We start from the raw sequence: 15,456 nt of genomic DNA, 5'->3' as shown, positions 1-15,456 counted from the left end.
CTGTAACCATGTGAATATTGTGTGTGTGTGTGTGTGCGCGTGTGTGTGTTTCATCATGTGCCTATTCTCCCAGGTCACCCCATGTTCCCCGGCAGTTCCTCCTCATCCTCATCCTCATCCTCCATCTCCGAACCGGAGTCTCAGCCCCGCCCAGACTCGAGCGTCCGCCTGCCCCCGCCCCGCCCGGGGGAGGCTCGGGAGTGCTACCACAGCACGCGGGAGCAGGGCTCCTGCAACACCATCTCCCGCAACACCACCCACCAGGAGTGCTGCTGCACCATCGGGGAGGCCTGGGGCCTGGGCTGCCAGTTCTCTCCCTGCCCCACCCTGGGGTCGGGTAGGCACCCTCACTGCACACCCACCAGCACAATCCCCCTAACTGTGGATTCTCAGCATGTATGTACAGTGAGCTCCCTAATGTTTGGGACAAAGACTTTTTTTTACTTATTTAGCTCCGCACTGAATTTTAGATTTGTAATTGAACGATTCACATACGCTTAAGGGGCACATTCTCAGCGTTTATTTAAGGGTATTTTTACAGTCCTGAAATGGGGGGTTGTGTATAAAAAGCGCTGTACTTTCTACATGGTGAAACCTAAGTGTATGAAAATGCCCTTTAATAAAAGCTAAGAATGTGCGCTGTGTGAATTATTGAATTACAAATCTAAAATTCTGGAGTACAGAGGCGAATCAAGAAAAATATGGCTTTGTCCCAAACACTACGGAGGTCACTGTGTATACATATATCCCGCTCAGTTTTTTGGGGTGGGGAATTTACCAGACAGAATTTTCCTGAGGGACAGTATAGCTCCAGATGGCTGGATAGGAAGCTCACGTGAGTGTAAAAGATCCACTGAGTTCTACTGTAGCTTTGGAAAGTTGCTGATACTAGGGCTGGCATATGGAATGACCTAGAAACTCTTTTTAATTCCATAGTATTTTTGTTCAGATGGTTTTGGAAGAGCAGCCAAAAAGATACTTTGACACTACCCAGCAAATGATAAGACACTGTTACTGGGCCTTTAAACAAAGTACTTTAGCTTAGACACTCAACTCAGAGTCAGTGTTTCCTTGTACCCCTTCTAATTTAAATGCAGTGTAGCTTGTTCAAGGCTTCTGCTAACATGTAAACATTAATGCTAATGATGCTAATGAACGCTAGTAACATGGTGCTTCTGTGTCCTATCCTGTGCACAGCGGAGTACCAGGAGCTTTGCCCGAGCGGAAAGGGATATGTTACCACAGGACCGGGTGCTTTCAGCTACAGAGGTCAGTGTCCAATCAGAATAATGCAGATGTGTATACGTGGCATCTTTTATCTCATTACGTCCAATCACTTTACAGTGGAGGGGCGAAGCTCCCTAAGCCTCCACGAGTGTGTAGCCCCCACCTGGGCAATACATTTTGGGTCAGAGTGCTCTCTGCACATCGGCTGAGGTGTAGAGGGAGAAACTAGGGATGACTGGGTGGCCACACCGAGAAAGGTAGTTTGCAAATTTTTTCCAAGACACTGGGCAAACCCCCCAACGCTTTGTAATAAGTGACATGGGTTCCTTCATGACCATGGTAAGTCAAGACCTGAGTTTAACGTCTAATTAGATGGATAGTGCCATGCCTCCATAGCACAGTGCCTCCATTACTGCACTGGGATGTGTTTGGTTCAGAGGGATGACTGCCCCCTACTGGTCCACCAAAACAACTTCCAGCCTTAACATAGCCAAGCATGGCCTTCCCAAACTTTCACGTGCGGTCTCCCAGTTTTACCCCCTGCACCACTTTCACGCGCGGTCTCCCTGTTTTACCCCCTGCACCACGGCGTCGGGGTGCGAACCGTGCCCTCTTTCTGTCGTAACCTTAAGGAGTTGACTGCCACCACTTCTCTCCCCTCCGCGCAGATGTGGACGAGTGCAAAGTGTTCGACCCCCAGGTGTGCAAGAGCGGCGTGTGCGTCAACCACATCCCCGGCTACTCCTGCTACTGCACCACGGGCTACTACTACGACACCGTCCTGCTGGAGTGCATCGGTCAGTCCCTTACTGCATTACTGCAGGTTACTCACTGTTACTTGTGCATTTATTACTGCTGCACTTACTGCATTGCTGCTGCTGCATTATTACTGCATTACTGCAGGTTACTCACTGTTACTTCTGCATGTATTACTGCTGCACTTACTGCATTACTGCTGCTGCATTATTTCTGCATTACTGCAGGTTACTCACTGTTACTTATGCATTTATTACTGCTGCACTTACTGCATTACTACAGGTTACTCACTGTTACTTATGCATTTATTACTGCTGCACTTACTGCATTACTGCTGTTGCATTATTACTGCATTACTGCAGGTTACTCACTGTTACTTCTGCATTTATTACTGCTGCACTTACTGCATTACTGCTGCTGCATTATTACTGCATTACTGCAGGTTACTCACTGTTACTTATGCATTTATTACTGCTGCACTTACTGCATTGCTGCTGCTGCATTATTACTGCATTACTGCTGCTGCATTATTACTGCATTACTGCAGGTTACTCACTGTTACTTATGCATTTATTACTGCTGCACTTACTGCATTACTGTAGGTTACTCACTGTTATTTATGCATTTATTACTGCTGCACTTACTGCATTGCTGCTGCTGCATTATTATTGCATTACTGCTGCTGCATTATTACTACATTACTTCTGCTTAAATACTGTTAGCTCTGCATTTATTACTGCATCCACTTACTGCATTACTGCTGCTGTATTATTACTGCATTACTGCTAATGCATTATTACTGCATTACTTCTGCTGCATTATTACTGCATTACTGCTGCTATAGTACTGTTACTTCTGCATTTATTTCTGCTGCATTATTACTGTTACTGCTGCATTATTACTGGTGCATTATTACTATGTTACTGCTGCATTATTGCTGTTACTGCAGCATTATTACTGTTACTGCTGCATTATTATGTTTCTGCTGCATTATTACTGCATTATTACTATGTTACTGCTGCATTATTACTGCTGCATATTACTATTTTACAGCTGCATTACAACTGCTACTTTATTACTATTTTACTACTGCATTATTACTGTGTTATTGCTGCATTATCACTGTTACTGCTGTATCATTACTATGTTACTGCTGCATTATTACTGCTGCATTATTATGTTACTGCTGCATACTTATTGTGTTACTACTGCATTATTACTATGTTATTGCTTCATTATTACTACTTAATTACTCACTCAACTTATCTTTCTTCCTCTCCCTTGCCATTTTCCTCTTGTTTGTATTCTACCTGCACCTTTACCTATTTCTCTCTTCTCTCTTCTTTACCTCATCATCTCTCCTGCATCTTCCCCCTCCTCCTTTCTCCTCTTCCTCCTTTCCTGTTTCCCAGACAATAACGAGTGTGAGCGGGGGGACTCGTGCGAGGGGGGCCTCTGTATAAACACAGTGGGCTCATACTTCTGCTCCTGTGAGCCGCCATTGGTGCTGGACGATACCCAACGCCGCTGCATCAACTCCACCAGCCTGACCGTAGGTAAGCCCCTCCCACATCCGCGAGCTCACAGACCCCGAGGGGCTGGGGGAAGGAGGAGGTTTGGTTCTTCTGAATTTCAGCCTTCAGACTCCACCTGTGTGGTTGTGGTTTTCAACAGGTAAAACTCTGTGGAGAAAAGAAGCTTACATAAAAATGTAGCTAGATATTCCCAACATGCATTATGGGTCATGTGCGACCTTGATGATCTGTGCTGTAAAATAGCTCTGTTAATCAGTCTATATATTGTGCAAGATCAGTCTATAGAAAAGAGTATAACCTTGACATGTCCACCAGGGCGAATTTGGCAGAGAAGTTTATGAAGAAGGGGACAGGAATAGTGAGAACTAAAGTAGCTCAGTGCCGAACTTCTGGTTGGTTATTAAAGCCATACATGACATTCAGTGGTCAATGAGGACTAAAGGTATAATTTACAAATTTGGGTAAAAATAGACGGATGCCCAGGGCTGTCGAGTGGCTCATTCGGTTAAGCAGCACGCTGTGGCGCATGAATGAGCCTCCATTTGGTCCACTGGATCGAATCCGGGCTAGTGCCAGTGCCAACTATGCTGCATTAGGGTGATGTACAATTGGTGATTGCACCACCCAGGGTATGGGAGGGTTGAGCTGGTTAGGGGTCTGCGCTAATTGCAGGGACCTCCGCGGGTCAATCAGGCACTCATGGGCTGCACGCGAGAGCTGCGTATTAAAGGTCCTGCTCCAACTCCACCCTGTGCGAGCTCAGCTGTAGGCAGCGGTTGAAAAGAACCATCTGGTGATACCACATGTTTAGAACCATGGATGTCTACACTGTCCTGATGATGATGATGATTGGTCATTCCAAACTGGGGTGGGAATTGGAGATGCCCAGCCCCACGTTGGGTGCCACATATATAAAACTGTTATCATAGTATCATTACAAAAGAGCATTCAGTGGCAATCAGTAAACCAGATTTGATTTAGCACCACGCCCTCAGACATGATGTATGCAGTGACATCACGGCCGGTTTCTCCCTCTCCCCAGACGAGAACCTGGCCTTCTGCTGGCAGCACGTCACCGCCAGCCTGGTGTGCCAGAGCCCCCTGCTGGAGGGGCAGGTGACGTTCACCGAGTGCTGCTGTCTCTACGGAGAAGCCTGGGGGCTGCAGTGCGCCCTGTGTCCCGCCCGAGACTCAGGTACCGCGCCCTGCCTAAAAACACGTGCATTGTATGTAAGAGCCAGGCGTACTGCCTGCATCTTATGATATTGTATTATCTGTGTTATGCACAATATGCTTCATTTTTTGTACAGTTTGACAGTGACACAATTTCTGTTGTTTCGGCTCCGAATGACAGCCCATTTATACATAGTCCCCCATTTTATGGGAGCAAAAGTCTGCAAGTGCTTCACATTCAAGGACTGCCTGTGACCCGCCTTCCCTGGTGATGCTGCAGCCATATTCAGTTCCTGTTTGTTTCTGGGGCATTCTTGCCTTCAGGCTTGTCTTCAGCAATTGGATTCAGGTCAGGTGATTGACTTGACCGGCGAAGATCATTCCACTTTTTGGCCCTAAAAAACTCCCAGGTTTATTTAGCAGTGTGTTTTGGACTCATTGTCCTGCTGCAAGGTGAGGTGTCGTCCCATGAGTTTTGAGGCATTTTGATTGGCTCTGAGCAGATAAGCCGATTACAGCGTCTTACCATCACATGCTTCTGTCATATTTCATTTATGTTCATTCATGCTTATGTCAGCACCAGCTGAGCTTCTTCAGTAAAATTTCTTATATATTTCCACATTTTGAGTGTTGTTTTTATGACTGTCAATATTAACTGCTGTTTGCTTTGTCATTTGTAATCAGAGTAATCACATAAATAAATAAATAACGGACAGTCGTTTTTAAGACAAATTTGCAGTTATGTATAATATGAACATTAATCTCAGAGATGTCTGAAGAGGGAGATTTTGAGGGAGTATTTGAGGAGTCTGAATTAACAAACGTCTGAGGGATGCTTGGTTGATTAATCCTCACGCGGTCACGCCTGCTCACCAACGCGTTGTGAAGGGAGCCTGGTGAAATGGATTTGCAAGGTGCCGCAGCTCTTATTTTTGTGCAGATGACAGAAGATAAGACGGAAATAATATTTTATGTTCATATTGTATACGGTGAGCTCCATAATGGGACAAAGACATCATTTTTCTTGATTTGGCTCTGTACTCCACGATTTTAGATTTGTAATCAAATAATTCACGTGTGGTTGAAGTGCACATTCTCTGTTGACAAATGCCAGTAACAGACTCCAAAGGCAATCAAAAGCGAAACTTGTGACAAGGTCAGACTGCGGGGTGCTCCACAGGCTAAGCCGTGCGACACTCTGTGTGGCCATTTTTATATTCAAAAGACGTCCAGGATTCGAAGGCAGGGCACCACTCGTGGCATTTAATTAAAATGCCTCTTTTATTCACAAAGACTTATGAAGACAGTTTATACAATACTAATGGCAGTGGGGATTGCAGATGTTGGTACTTCTTCGTACGACACGTTAGCATGTTTTGGAACAGTGACGTCGATCTCACCAGTTACCGTTTGTCTCACCAGATGACTACGAGGCACTGTGCAGTGTCCTGAGGACCCCCGTCTACACCCCGCCTTTCACGGGACGGGGGTATGGCCCCTCCCGGGGTCCCACCCCCGGGCGGGGATACGGCCTGCCCTATGACCCCGAATCATACCCCGAGCCCTTGCCTCCGGGGCCTGACTACTTCCGCCCGGGCTATGACGATTATCCACCACCAGGGGGCAGGAGACCTGGCTACAGCGGCATACCCGTGGACCCTTACGGAGTGCGGGAGCCTCCTTACAGCCAGCCAGGGTAACCTTCCCATCATGCTCTACTCATAACAGTCTTGTGCTTGTTAACTTCTGAGGAAGCATCCTTCGGTCAGAGTGTGTGTTGGTCACTCAGTATAGCTCAGAAAACCATTGGTTTACAGAACATTTATGGAATTTTAAAATAAACATTCCCAGCTCAGTACATTCAACCAGGCTTAGAATTCTATTCAGTTTCATTTATCAAGAGAAATAGCTTCCTGGAATCATCACATACCCTCGTTTTTATCACTGTTTTCTCATGACTTAATGGTTGCTAGAGCAACATGTCTGTTGTGTTTTTTACGTGACCTTGGCATTAAGTTATGAAAATTCTTGTCATGTTGTCTCACAACCAAATATGAATCTCCCACAACATTCTTGGAACATTTCTTGTTAGCTGTGACTGACTTCATCCAATGAAATGATATTTTGAAAGGTCACGAATGGCATAAGTAGAGTAGTGGAGGCCCATGCACTGCACTTCAGCCCTCTGTTTCTGCTAATCAGCAGTTTGAGGAATATGACCTGATTGTGGGTTTCATTCGTTGCAGTGCCGGTCGTTACTATGAAGAGGACTTTGACCCGCGCTTTGTGCCGTCCGAGTCCGACCTCAGGCCCCCTTTCCGAATAGTGGACCCTCTCACTGAGCCGGCCTATGGGGCCCGGCCCCGCCCCCCCAGCCGGGGCGACCCCAGGAGCCTGAGCCTCGCACCCCTCCCTGAAAACTATGAGGAGGATGAGGACGAAGACGAGCAGGGCCCGTCCGAGCCCTGGAGAAGCTTCCTACCCCGGGAGGCCCCGCCCTACCCAGACTTCTCAGAGGGGAGGCTCAGCGATGGACTCCGGCGAGATACCTATGAGAGTGAGCGAGCATTTTACCAGCTGTCTGTACCCCTGACCAGAAACCTATAAGAGTGAGAGAGCATTTTACCAGCTGTCTGTACCCCTGACCAGATACCTATGAGAGTGAGCGAGCATTTTACCAGCTGTCTGTACCCCTGACCAGATACCTATGAGAGTGAGCGAGCATTTTACCAGCTGTCTGTACCCCTGACCAGATACCTATGAGAGTGAGCGAGCATTTTACCAGCTGTCTGTACCCCTGACCCGAAACCTATGAGAGTGAGAGAGAGCGTTTTACCAGCTGTCTGTACCCCTGACCCGAAATCTATAAGAGTGAGAGAGAGCATTTTACCAGCTGTCTGTACCCCTGACCAGAAACCTATAAGAGTGAGCGAGCACTTTACCAGCTGTCTGTACCCCTGACCAGAAACCTATGAGAGTGAGAGAGCGTTTTACCAGCTGTCTGTACCCGACCCGAAATCTATAAGAGTGAGAGAGAGCGTTTTACCAGCTGTCTGTACCCCTGACCAGAAACCTATAAGAGTGAGCGAGCATTTGACCAGCTGTCTGTACCCCTGACCAGAAACCTATAAGAGTGAGAGAGAGCACATTTTACCAGCTGTCTGTACCCCTGACCAGAAACCTATAAGAGTGAGAGAGCACATTTTACCAGCTGTCTGTACTCCTGACCAGAAAACTATAAGAGTGAGAAAGCACATTTCACCAGCTGTCTGTACCCCTGACCAAGGCGGGGAGAAAAAGAGTGTCATAATCACCACCCACCAGTAGAGGGAGTACAGGGCCAAGCCCTATTTGCCATTCTGTGGGATAGCAATGGTGGATTTTCACTTACGACATATTAGTGTCTTAATCAATAGATTGAAACATTGAAGTCCAAGAATTCACAGAATCCAAGTGAAGGAAAGTTAAGTCCAAGAGTCTCTGTGCAATCTCTCATTTCAAGATTCCATATCAATAGGCACATATACATATATATATATATATATATGCAGTTCTGGCACAAATTATGGAAACAATGTGCTTCAAGAAGTTCAGTACTTTTGAAACTTTCATCTGTGCCCTTCCTTCTGTGTTTGTTTTCTCAGAGCCATTTTCTTCTGTAAAAATCTTCCTCTTTTTGACCATGCTGGTAATGGCATTGTGACCATCAGTAATTTCAAGCAAAGTATACAAGCCAAAAAAAAGTTTTTTTGGATGAAAATTATAATTTTATGTAGAGAAATACTGGACAAAGAAATGAATGCTTGAGCTGATTATAAAATTTAGAAACATTAGACTGCTCAATGTAGATTTGTATTAAAACATATTCAAAAGTGCTATGATTATTACTTGTTTAACACAAATGCTAATTATTTGTTCATTTTTGTTTTATATTGATATTATATTCATTACATATTCCATTAATTATGCCAAAAAGACAAATTGTTGCAAAATATTGCAGAAATTGTCTCTCTCTCTTTATAAATGCAGTGTTTCCATAATTTGTGCCAGTCCTGTGTCCTCCCATTGAGCACATAGAGTACATCTAGAGTACATCTTAATGTGGTAGGTAGGTGGGCTTGTTTGAGGGGCTGACCTCGTGCATCGTTTAAATTGTGGTTCTGATTGAACACTTGGTGGCGCTGTAGTGCACGTGACTAAATTTTAACATTCACAAGCCTAGCCCCTGTGATAAGATGAGATGCCATTTTGGCTTTTCTGACCTTGTGAATTTTTTACTAAGGATGCTTCTTTATGAAAATTGACCAATTTGAATGAAATTTGGTCTTTTACCTCATCTCACATACCTTTATACAGGCATTACATTTCTAGTGGTTATGTCAAAACATGGCCAAATGTTAAAACAATGAATTTTCAATAAGTGTGGCCTTTTCTAAACTGTTTGACATGAAGGTATGAAACTTGGTATGTGCATTGTGGTAAATGGTAAATGGACTGCATTTATATAGCGCTTTTATCCAAAGCGCTTTACAATTGATGCCTCTCATTCGCCAGAGCAGTTAGGGGTTAGGGGTTAGGTGTCTTGCTCAAGGACACTTCGACATGCCCAGGGCAGGGTTTGAACCGGCAACCCTCCGACTGCCAGACGATCTGTCTTAGGTCATAGGACAGTTTTTCCTCTTGATCGGTCTTACCTCCTGAGCTATGGCACCCCTATGTCGCATTGTCTGTTGGATCCACACTCCTGCCCTAAAACCTTAGTCCAATCCAACCGCAAGGTGGTGCTATAGTCATCCAAATATTTTACAAATCGAAAATTCAATAAAAAATGACTGTTCCTTTGCAGAAATTTCAAACTTTCTGTAATGACAAAAGCCCCCATTAGGAACATAAATATGTGCTTTATGGGTCACCACCATCTTTAATTGGCGGCCATTTTGTGTTATAATTACTCACCTGTTTCTTTTCTTCCTTAACTACTTGGCTGATTCTTATGAAACTTGGTGTTTTGCTAGAGGGTGTCACCCAACAATGCGGTACCGAATTGTGTGCCAATCGGCCACTTTGTGGCATTATAATTGAAAAAATGGTTCAGTTGGAAGTGCAATTATTATGCAATCATAATTTCTGCACTGTTTGACCTGGAGACTATGAATATAATGTCTGTAGATGTCTGTCCTCACAGTGAACGAATTTGCCTCAAAGAACCATAAGTCCAACATATTGGATTTTCAACCATTTTTAATGTTTTGGAAAACACTTAAAATGCTTCTCCTCTCATAAAAATAGACCAATTTGGAATACTTTTGTTATTTTACCTTATCTCATCTACCTTTATACAGATTCGTTTTTTAGCATTTATGTCAAAATGCGACTGGATGATGATCCAAAGAATTAGCAGGCTTATAACAAAAATGCTAATAATTCCAAAACTATTTGACATAAAGTTTGGTATGAAACTTAGATCATAACTTCCAGCCCTAAAGTTATAGCCCAATCCAAATATGAAGAAATATTAAATAATTCACTGCTGCATCAGACAGGTCCCTAAGTTGATGGCATGATCCACAATCTCAGTTGGAACCCATTGTTGTCCACCATCACAGAGTCATTGAGTTTGCCAACTGTTGCTGATGCTGCACGGACCCTGGGAATCGCTGCTTGTAGCTATATTTATTATTGTTACTGTATCGATAATTTATTGCCTGGCTCCAGCTTCTCTGCACATGGAAGACCCAAAGATGAATGAAAAGTAAAAACTTATGTACAAAGAAAGGCTAATGGCCTTGCGGTTTGTGCAGGTCTTGTGGCAGCCCTGTGTCTGTCCCTCTCAGGGCGGTATGAGTCATACGAGGGCCTCAGCCCGGAGGGCCTCGGCACGGAGGCCTTGAGGTTGGTGGAGGCCTTACAGTTCATGCAGGTCTTGTGAATCCTGTAGGTCTTGTGACAGCGCTGTGTCTGTCCCTCTCAGGGCGGTATGAGGGTGAAGGTCTTGTGACAGCGCTGTGTCTGTCCCTCTCAGGGCGGTATGAGGGTGAAGGTCTTGTGACAGCCCTGTGTCTGTCCCTCTCAGGGCGGTATGAGGGTGAAGGTCTTGTGACAGCCCTGTGTCTGTCCCTCTCAGGGCGGTATGAGGGTGAAGGTCTTGTGACGGCCCTGTGTCTGTCCCTCTCAGGGCAGTATGAGGGTGAAGGTCTTGTGACAGCGCTGTGTCTGTCCCTCTCAGGGCGGTATGAGGGTGAAGGTCTTGTGACAGCCCTGTGTCTGTCCCTCTCAGGGCGGTATGAGGGTGAAGGTCTTGTGACAGCGCTGTGTCTGTCCCTCTCAGGGCGGTATGAGGGTGAAGGTCTTGTGACGGCCCTGTGTCTGTCCCTCTCAGGGCGGTATGAGGGTGAAGGTCTTGTGACAGCCCTGTGTCTGTCCCTCTCAGGGCGGTATGAGGGTGAAGGTCTTGTGACAGCGCTGTGTCTGTCCCTCTCAGGGCGGTATGAGGGTGAAGGTCTTGTGACGGCCCTGTGTCTGTCCCTCTCAGGGCGGTATGAGGGTGAAGGTCTTGTGACAGCGCTGTGTCTGTCCCTCTCAGGGCGGTATGAGGGTGAAGGTCTTGTGACAGCGCTGTGTCTGTCCCTCTCAGGGCGGTATGAGGGTGAAGGTCTTGTGACAGCGCTGTGTCTGTCCCTCTCAGGACGGTATGAGGGTGAAGGTCTTGTGACAGCCCTGTGTCTGTCCCTCTCAGGGAGGTATGAGGGTGAAGGTCTTGTGACAGCCCTGTGTCTGTCCCTCTCAGGGCGGTATGAGGGTGAAGGTCTTGTGACAGCGCTGTGTCTGTCCCTCTCAGGGCGGTATGAGGGTGAAGGTCTTGTGACAGCGCTGTGTCTGTCGCTCTCAGGGCGGTATGAGGGTGAAGGTCTTGTGACGGCCCTGTGTCTGTCCCTCTCAGGGCGGTATGAGGGTGAAGGTCTTGTGACAGCGCTGTGTCTGTCCCTCTCAGGGCGGTATGAGGGTGAAGGTCTTGTGACGGCCCTGTGTCTGTCCCTCTCAGGGCGGTATGAGGGTGAAGGTCTTGTGACAGCGCTGTGTCTGTCCCTCTCAGGGCGGTATGAGGGTGAAGGTCTTGTGACGGCCCTGTGTCTGTCCCTCTCAGGACGGTATGAGGGTGAAGGTCTTGTGACAGCGCTGTGTCTGTCCCTCTCAGGGCGGTATGAGGGTGAAGGTCTTGTGACGGCCCTGTGTCTGTCCCTCTCAGGGCGGTATGAGGGTGAAGGTCTTGTGACGGCGCTGTGTCTGTCCCTCTCAGGGCGGTATGAGGGTGAAGGTCTTGTGACAGCGCTGTGTCTGTCCCTCTCAGGGCGGTATGAGGGTGAAGGTCTTGTGACGGCCCTGTGTCTGTCCCTCTCAGGGCGGTATGAGGGTGAAGGTCTTGTGACAGCGCTGTGTCTGTCCCTCTCAGGGCGGTATGAGGGTGAAGGTCTTGTGACGGCCCTGTGTCTGTCCCTCTCAGGACGGTATGAGGGTGAAGGTCTTGTGACAGCGCTGTGTCTGTCCCTCTCAGGGCGGTATGAGGGTGAAGGTCTTGTGACGGCCCTGTGTCTGTCCCTCTCAGGGCGGTATGAGGGTGAAGGTCTTGTGACGGCCCTGTGTCTGTCCCTCTCAGGGCGGTATGAGTCGTACGAGGGCCTCGGCGCGGAGGACTGCGGGATCCTGCACGGGTGCGAGAACGGCCGCTGCATCCGCGTGGCCGAGGGATACACCTGCGACTGCTACGACGGCTACCACCTGGACATGACCTCCATGACCTGCATAGGTGGGCTCTCTGCGCCTTCTGCTCTGCTACTGTGGGCATTCAGCTGCAGCCAGTTGGGTTTCTGTCATTGTCTGTTATATTTTTAAATTAGATGGCTCATTACAATTCTGTTCCTGTCCATTCTACCCTTACTTTATACCGGGCTTGGCCAGGGGAGGATACGTTCCCCCTCTGTAGCCAAGTTCCTCTCAAGATTTCTTCCCTTTGGGGGGTTTCTGTCTTGCCACCGTTTAAGTGTTTTTCTCACTTGCTTGCTTTTTGAAGATTCAGGGCTGGTTTCTTCCCAATTGTACTTCTGTTTCTCTGTAAAGCATCTGTGTGACAGTTCCCTGTAAAAAGCTATATATCAAATAAATAGAATTGAATTAAACAGAATTTTTCTGCAACATTAATATCACAGCTTGCTAGCTGTGAGCAAATATGACACTCTGGCGTATTTATCAAATACAGATGCACTGTGGTGGGCTGTCTGAAGTCAAGCTGTAAATTTTTTAGCCAATCTCTTGGGGGGAAAAAAGCTTTGATTGACAGGAATTCAGTCATGTCCCCATTTAACCTCAGTTGTACTGGTCCTTCCTCCCGCTCCTGCAGATATAAACGAATGCGAGGAGGCGGACGACCTTGCGGCGGAGTGTGTGAATGGCCAGTGCATCAACACAGACGGCTCCTACCGCTGCCTGTGCCTGCGTGGCTTCATCATGTCCCGACGGCCCAATCACTGCATCCGGTCCCGCCCCTGAGTCCCACCCCCTCGCCCCGGCACCCAGGAGCCCCACCCCTGCTGCAGCAACCTCGCCCGGTGACTCCAGGTTCTGCCCTCAGCCCGCAAATGTATCTGATCCTGGGGAAGAGCAGGACAGGGTTTGCCTTTTTAGCGAGAGTAATGTCACAGGCTGTCCAGTTTTTCTTTTTTTTTTTACTTCAGGTGATTTCCATGTTGCAACAAGCTTTTGTGGACTGGATTTCACTTGGCAATATGTCATTGATTAGAATATGAAATGGCAGGAACTCAACACACACATGTCCGTTCACTTCTTTTTATGTTCTTATGCCCATAGTTGAGAAGTAGGTAAAATTTTAGTAGGCATTTTGAGGGGAGAGATGAGCAGCAGTTGGTCGGACACTCTGTCGGAATGCTACACTGTTTTATTCAGGGGGTCACCTGATGTGTTGGCTGTTTGAGGGAAAGGAACGGGGTCATCCGTTCAGTGAACGCTTCTGTAGGGTGAGTCACACGTAGATGCGAAAAGAAAGAAGACACGTCCAATTACTTCGTCCATCGGATGGGGCTTTTAGGTCTAGTGTGCTCTTCGACACTGAAATGGCCGCCTGCTTTTGGAGTTCGACCACCGGAGGCGCTGTTCGAAATTCAGCGTACTCCCGCCGGTGTTACGAACATTTGGCCTTGCCCGCCAGTGGGTTCTGAAAAAAGCCAGGCAGTTTAATGGAAATAATGAACCAAATTTTTAGTAGTTAAGATGTTGTTTTAAGTGACATTAGGATTTAATATGTTATGTGGAAATTATAAGAAATGATGGTAACACCAACATAGATGTCTGTTTATGTGTTATTTTTCTATTAATTTATGTTGTTTGTGTAACATTAAGCTACTTTTTAAATGCAATAGCTATGAGAACAGTAATGTGATATAAAAATACCAACTGCTATGTGCAGGTGAATTCAATTCACATTTTTAGAAAACTAAACTGGTTTTTAAAAATTTCCAAAGGACAGACTTCTTGCAAAAAATTGCAAAAAAGTTTGGTCACCAACTTTTCAAAAAACCATGTCTTTTCTCTTAGGGAAAAGAAACATCAGAAAGTTCAGGTGTGTATAAAATGATTTTGAACATTGGTTACATTTGAAACCAATGGTTAAGAAACATTCACATTTTTACTACAATTCAAGTCATACAATATGCACAGTAAACATATGCTGTAGAATATATTTTTTATCACATGCACATTCTGTTGTTAAAAGGCAAATTATTTTGTTTTCTTTCATATTTGTTCAGGAACATTCCCATTTTGTCAGCACCTAAAAATATATAACACTATGCACTGTATTTGACTTAACTCTTCTGTAAATTTTATATGGTGTTACTGATATATGTGATTTATTTTTGTTTCGTTTTTTACGTGTAAAACATTTTTTAAAATGTATTTGCACACATTCCATTTGTATTGTATTTTACTGGAATTTTTATAGGTGTAGCTTTGTACATTTGTAATTTTTCTTCTCAAAGATAAAGATGTAACCGGAAGAGTGGTTGTTCATTGTGTCTGTTCACTCCTCATGCTGGAAAGCAGCCGTGCCCAAACGGTGCAGTGTTGTGTGCCTACAACGCTGCGTGGTCAAGCCGCACTTTACAGTACTGCGTGACTATTCGTGCTGCGCGCTCACGCATTCTCACGTGCTCCCTGTGTAAAAGCACACGCTAATCGCCTCGCTTGGATCCCTGTCAGTAAAGCCCAATGCGTTTATGTGAATCCCAGGGTTAATCCATTTTATAGGCCAATCCTCTGTACCACAAACAGCTAATCGGATTAAAGCGATCCACTGGATGCTTCATTTGTTTTGGCGGATTGCAGCGGCCAGCGGAATATCAGCTTTCAGTCCTGGAACCCGGAGCTCTATCTGAAACTGAGACTGCCCCACCTATCAGATCTGTCAACACTGGCAGCCTCAACCTTCCTCCCCCTATCAGATCTGTGAACACTGGCAGCCTCAGCCTTCCTCCCCCTATCAGATCTGTGTCAACACTGGCAGCCTCAGCCTTCCTCCCCCTATCAGCTCTGTGAACACTGGCAGTCTCAACCTTCCTCCCCCTATCAGATCTGCGAACACTGGCAGCCTCAGCCTTCCTCCCCCTATCAGATCTGTGTCAACACTGGCAGTCTCAACCTTCCTCCCCCTATCAGATCTGTGAACACTGGCAGCCTCAACCTTCCTCCCCCTATC

General features: G+C 46.3%; 1 protein-coding gene across 17 annotated transcripts in view; it reads left to right on the top strand.

The window, feature by feature from the left end:
- LOC118209620 (latent-transforming growth factor beta-binding protein 4) overlaps positions 1–14,758 on the top strand; it is a 133,092-nt gene extending 118,334 nt beyond the window's left edge. For all 17 annotated transcript variants that reach the window (XM_035385119.1, XM_035385116.1, XM_035385115.1 and 14 more), the window contains 9 exons: positions 74–337; positions 1,198–1,269; positions 1,896–2,024; positions 3,396–3,539; positions 4,561–4,713; positions 6,114–6,387; positions 6,938–7,248; positions 12,346–12,495; positions 13,087–14,758. In XM_035385119.1, the coding sequence (XP_035241010.1) occupies positions 74–337; positions 1,198–1,269; positions 1,896–2,024; positions 3,396–3,539; positions 4,561–4,713; positions 6,114–6,387; positions 6,938–7,248; positions 12,346–12,495; positions 13,087–13,235 (1,646 nt within the window). In that variant the 3' untranslated portion in view covers positions 13,236–14,758. The remainder of the gene's footprint in view (positions 1–73; positions 338–1,197; positions 1,270–1,895; positions 2,025–3,395; positions 3,540–4,560; positions 4,714–6,113; positions 6,388–6,937; positions 7,249–12,345; positions 12,496–13,086) is intronic.
- Positions 14,759–15,456: the final 698 nt, after the last annotated feature.

Source organism: Anguilla anguilla, chromosome 12 (assembly GCF_013347855.1).
Source record: "Anguilla anguilla isolate fAngAng1 chromosome 12, fAngAng1.pri, whole genome shotgun sequence".
NCBI lineage: Eukaryota > Metazoa > Chordata > Actinopteri > Anguilliformes > Anguillidae > Anguilla > Anguilla anguilla.
The sequence above is the reverse complement of the archived record's forward strand: the minus strand, read 5'-3'. Positions and strand labels throughout refer to the sequence as shown.